At 39.3% G+C, this 5,589-nt stretch overlaps 1 protein-coding gene across 1 annotated transcript; it reads right to left on the reverse strand.

Moving 5' to 3' along the window:
* Positions 1-3,653: 3,653 nt before the first annotated feature.
* LOC121249436 lies at positions 3,654-3,995 on the reverse strand. The gene has a single exon (XM_041148148.1). It carries the CDS (start codon positions 3,993-3,995, stop codon positions 3,654-3,656), a length of 342 nt encoding a protein of 113 aa, XP_041004082.1.
* Between the last annotated feature and the right edge of the window lie 1,594 nt (positions 3,996-5,589).

Below are 5,589 nucleotides of genomic sequence, written 5' to 3' on the forward strand. Positions count from 1 at the left end.
CATTGGTAAATATAACATAACATTTTAACATTATAACGTGTATACCCAGCAGCATTAGGTGTCATAATATATTGACTTCGCTCCAGCATTCTTTAAAATTAACTCATTCGAAGCTTGTTGACTGTTTATCGTCAACCAAGAGTTACTACTCCATTCTTACACTCCAGAGTGGACAGAGGAGTTTCACTAGGATAATTCTCCATCCTAGCTTTTGGCGCCGTGACAAAAATTATTTTCATGCTATGCTTGAAAAATATTTGTCATGACATGCACATATGTGGCAAACTTTCATGTAAAAATGACATTTATAGATGCAATATGCAAAAATTGTGTAAAATATCACATGTCATGTAAGTATGCACTCAATGTATCATATAACATGATATTTTATGCTCAAAATGATAATTGAAATATGAATGAAACATTTATCAATAATTCATAAATAATCTATCAAGGTGTAAGTTAGAGGCCAACTTCCTGAGTAATCGAAAAAATGTGGTAGCAACTGCAATCAAGTGCGTACTAAATTAGCATTAATACTACTATGGATGAGGTTCAAAATCAAAGGCTTAAAAAATAGGTATTTACAAAAATACCCCTAGACTTACAAAAATTGTCATTAAGGCTCTAATTTTTCACTAATTGCATACAAACTTCAAATTTAACCAAATTTAATGAATTTCATATTTTTGGCATTCTAAAACCATCTATACCCTTGAATTCCTAAAAATAAAAGTAGAACCTGTTCAAATAGTTCCAACCCGTGGCATGCACTCTAGTTGATGCCTAAGTATGTTTTCAACTATTGATCTTTATGAATGCATGCATATGAGATTTTATTTAATCACAAACAATCAGTAAGATCTTTAATGATATGATGAAAGCTAATTCTTGGATAATCAAGTTCATCCCAACACTTAATCATGTCTAAAAATCCTTAATCACCAACTTATTCAAAATCGATACATGCTTTGATGATCAAAACAAGATAGAATTAAATCCTATCATGGCATGCTTTTCATCCAAAATTAAACCTTCCATAATCATTTTAAGAAAATAATAAATCATATCAAATCATAATTAAGACATTTCATAGCTAAATTTCCACTTATAATCATTTAAACATTCAAACCATCATTTAATGACCCGGTTTTGAACTAAGCATGATGTTCTTCTCTAAACTCCACCAAATCTCATACCAACACTTGAAAACAAAGCTTGACATACAAACTAGCATCAACAGCAAGAAAAGTTACAAATTTCGTGGCCTTTAAAGCTCTCAAGACAACCTGCTCAAGAATACTCAAGAACTCACCAAAAACCTACTCGGTTTCACTCAATTGCTCTCTAAGAGGAAGAAGTGCTCTCAAGACTCAAGAGAAAGTTTGGAGCTGATGTGTGAAGGAAATGAGGAAGTGGGGAATGTATTTATAGGTGGCCAAGGGGGTGGAGACGTTGGCTTTGGTTCAAGGGGATTGGTGGAGGTGGGCGGTGTGTAAGATGCTGCATTTTCTAGATTTGCTTACATCGACTTATGTCACCTTGTGCAGGGGGAGTAGTGGCTTGAAACCACCATGATTTCATCCTTACTATGGCTACAATGGTCCTGTAGAGGTGGCCAGGTCATGGGGCATGGTTTAGTTGACAGAAAGTCAAGCAAACCATCTATACTAACCGGCGGATTCAAGTGGTTTCACTTGGCAGTTTTTCAACTTCGGTTTTGGGTGGTCTTTGGTGGGAAAAACTGAGTTAAATTTCTCATGATGGCCATGGGGCCTCTTGGGTATTGGGTGGTGATGGAGGTGGCTTGGGGTGGTGGCTCAGCCAAGGCAAATGGTTGGTTAAATCTCAACCCAACCGGATGCCACTTAAATAGCCTAAGGGTGCAATCGGTTTGGCTTCTTAGTATGGTTTGTGAAACCAATTTCATACAAGGCTTATTTTTGGTTTGAAGGGGTCTCATGAGGTGTCTAAGGATCATATTACCCTTGAGAAAATGGCAAAAAAATATTGGGCCTATAGGAAAAATAGTCCATGCACCCAAAGGGAAGATACACATTGACGGATTGATGAAGTTTTGGGATTTGATATGTCATTTTCCTTAATGACATGTGGGGAGGTTTATCTAGGGTATTAGTAAGGTCTAAGTATGATGAAATGGAATAATAAATCAAGAAAATTTTGATTAAAAGGTTAAAAAAATATTAAGACGAAATTAAGTTTCAAAGCATGGCTTAAAGATTACTAACCTCATGTATGTTGATTAATGATCTTAGCCAACCTTCAAAACCTAATTTGGACATTTAGGGTACGATATGGGCTTAAGGAAACCCATGGTATGGTGTACTGGGCTTTCAACTTGAATAGTGAAATAAACTCAAACATGACTTTGGGCCTTATGAGCTTAAATGAGAGGGGATGCCATTTCCAGATTTTGTGGATTGAAAAGAGACCTCAAGATCCACTAAAATGGGCTTAAAAGGGCTTGACTTGGCCTAATTGGACCATGAGTCAATACTACACCAAGTTTGGCCAAAATGCCTTAAGTCTTCCTTATGCTTGGGCCCAAACTAGCTGGTAAGTCTTGAATTCCCTAAGGGCTTAGTTCAAGGCTTCTAGGACTAGACCCATGAATGTTTTAAGGTCCTAAAGGCCTCACTAAATTCCCTAATAGGCTTGTTTCTCTAATCATTTGCTTAATGATACTAAGTGTCAAGGTTAATACTAACCTCACTATCAACATTGATATTAGTAATAACCCAAAATTGAAAGCTCAATCTAGAGCATTTAAGGGTTAATCCTAATGGTCAATTGGGCGGAGTGTTACATCCTCCCCCTTTTAAAAAGATTTTGTCCTCGAAATCAGGGTCAAAATAGAACATGCAATTAAGCAAAAGTTGAGCGTGACTCACCAATGTTGCTAAAGCTCAGGGCTCAATGGGGCGCCATCCTCCAATACCTTGTCCTGAGTGTGGTAATAGTATTCATTCTCATCTGAATTGTAGAAAGTATTAACTCTCTCCTCATGGCATCTCCACTGCCTATATTCCTCACTCTCAAGCTAGGGATTTCCCTTCTCACGAAAAAGAACATGACTCGAGAAAGAGTCAGAAGTATCAGATGTGTCGAGGGGAGTGGGCTCAGGAATAAACGGCTCATTCTCGAACTGATGCTGCTCGGCTGGCTAACTCGACTCAGGATGATCTGGTGCAACTGAGAGGGTTGATCTCATACTATGTCTAAGCCATCTGGCCCTAGTCTCTCCCATCCAGTGAATAGGGTCATAAGGCTATTGCTCCTCATGCGACTATGCTCTCCTTAGATGGATGTTACCTCTCCCATCATGGTCGAGGATGTGAGTCCTATGGTACTCTAGCCTCTCCTGCTGAGCCCAAAATGTGTCGGCCATACGGTCTAATCGTCTCCGTCACTACTCCGCTCTTAGCCTCCTAAGACGACTGTGGGTCATATACGTCTGACAGATGATCCTACCATTACCGATCATGGCACAACTGAAAATGATGAGAAAGGATGCAGATCACAGGGGTGAAATGACAATGGATGCCATGCATGAATGGATGAATGCAAATGCCAAACAAAATCACACGCCAAACAAATAGTGGTATTTTGCTTCTCATGTCAGCTTCTTTTTCTCATGTGGCTTCCTCAATATCATGATTCTGCCATAGAACTTTAACCAAAGGAATTTTTTGATTCCGCAGTTCCTTATCCTTCCAATCCATGATTTGAATTGGAACTTCTTCATAGGTTAGGTCGGGTTGGAGTGAAATATCTCTCATATCAACAACTGCTGGTATCTGCTTCTCGAAACTCTTTTTGAGGGAAGATACATGGAAAACATTGTGAATTCCTTGGAAGTTAGCAGGAAGATCCAGTCTGTAAGCAACTACTCCCACTTTCTCCAGTATCTCATATGAGTCCACGTATCTTGGACTTAGCTTCCCCTTCTTCCCGAACCGAAAGACTCCTTTCATAGGCAATACTTTGAGATAAACTCAATCGCCAACTTCGAACTCGAGGGTCCTTCTTCGATGTTCGGCATAGCTCTTCTGCCTATCTTAGGCAGCCTTCATTCTTTCCCTTATTTGATGGATTTGATCCTATTTCTCTTAAAGAATCTCTACACCATAGATCTTGCCTTCTCCTACTTCATCCTAGTATAAGAGAGATCTACATTTCCTTCCATATAAAGTTTCATAGGGTGTCATCTAAATGGTTGCCTGGAAGCTATTATTGTAGGCAAACTGAATTAATGGTAAGAGCTTCCCAATCGCCTTTTTCTTGCAAAATTCACGCTCTCAGCATGTCTTCTAGGGTCTGAATTGTCTGTTTAGTTTGCCCATCAGTCTGAGGGTGATATGCACTACTAAACTTCAACTTGGTGCCTAAAGTGTCTTGAAGGCTTTGCCAAAAACGAGAAATAAAACGTGTATCCCTATCAGATACAATCGTTTTTGGTACTCCAAATAGTCGCACTATTTCTGAAACAAATAGCCGAGTTAACTTCTCCATGGGGTCGATATTTTTCACTGCCAAAAAGTGAGCACTTTTCATTAAGCAATCACGACCCAAATAGAGTTGTTTCCCTTCGAAGTTCTTGGCAATCCAATCACAAAATCCATGGATATGTCCTCTCATTTCCATTTTGGGATTGGAAGTGGCTGTAAATCTCCAGCAAGTCTTTGATGCTCTGTCTTGACTATTCTACAAATCAAGCATCTATTAACATAATGTGCTGCATCCTTCTTTAAACATTCCCATCAAAAGTGTTGCTTTAAATCTCGATACATCTTTGTGCTTCTTGGGTGAGCCGTGTACGGACTATGATGCGCTTCCCTTAATATATTATCCCTGATCTCCTGATTAGCTGGAATAAACTTCCAGTCCTTGTAGTACAATAACCCATCATCGTTGAGGGTGAAACCTTCTAGTCTCTCATTCTTTTCTATCTTCTACCTGATTTCTGCCCATTTGGAATCCTCCATTTGGCACTTTTTCACCTCTTCCCATTCCATCAGTACAATTTCTTGTATTGCGGTTAGGGATGCTCCAGCAAGAAGATCCTTGATCAGCAAACTCCTCATACTATGCAAAAGGGACTCTACTTCCAAGGCGAGGCCTGTGGAACCATCCTCTTACGTCTTTCAACTCAGAGCATCTGCCACTATATTAGCTTTGCCAGGGTCATACTTAATTTCACATTGGTAATTGCTAATAGTTTCTAACCACCTTCTCTGCCACATATTCAAATTTTGTTAACTGAATAAGTACTTGAGGCTCTGGTGATCAGTGTAGACTCCGCACTTTGCACCATATAAATGCCGCCAAATCTTTAAAGCGAAAACTACAGCGGCTAGTTTCAAGTCATCGATGGGGTAATTCTACTCATGGTTCTTCAGTTGTCGTGAAGCATAGGCGACAACCTGTTCTTCTTGCATGAGCACACAGCCAAGTCTTGATTTGGATGTGACACTAAAAACCACATAAGGTTTATAAGGTTCAGGTAGGGGTAGTACTGGCGCAGTTGTGAGCCTTTCCTTAAGTCCCATGAAACTCTACTCACACTTC

Source organism: Juglans microcarpa x Juglans regia, chromosome 2D (assembly GCF_004785595.1).
Source record: "Juglans microcarpa x Juglans regia isolate MS1-56 chromosome 2D, Jm3101_v1.0, whole genome shotgun sequence".
Taxonomy (NCBI): domain Eukaryota; kingdom Viridiplantae; phylum Streptophyta; class Magnoliopsida; order Fagales; family Juglandaceae; genus Juglans; species Juglans microcarpa x Juglans regia.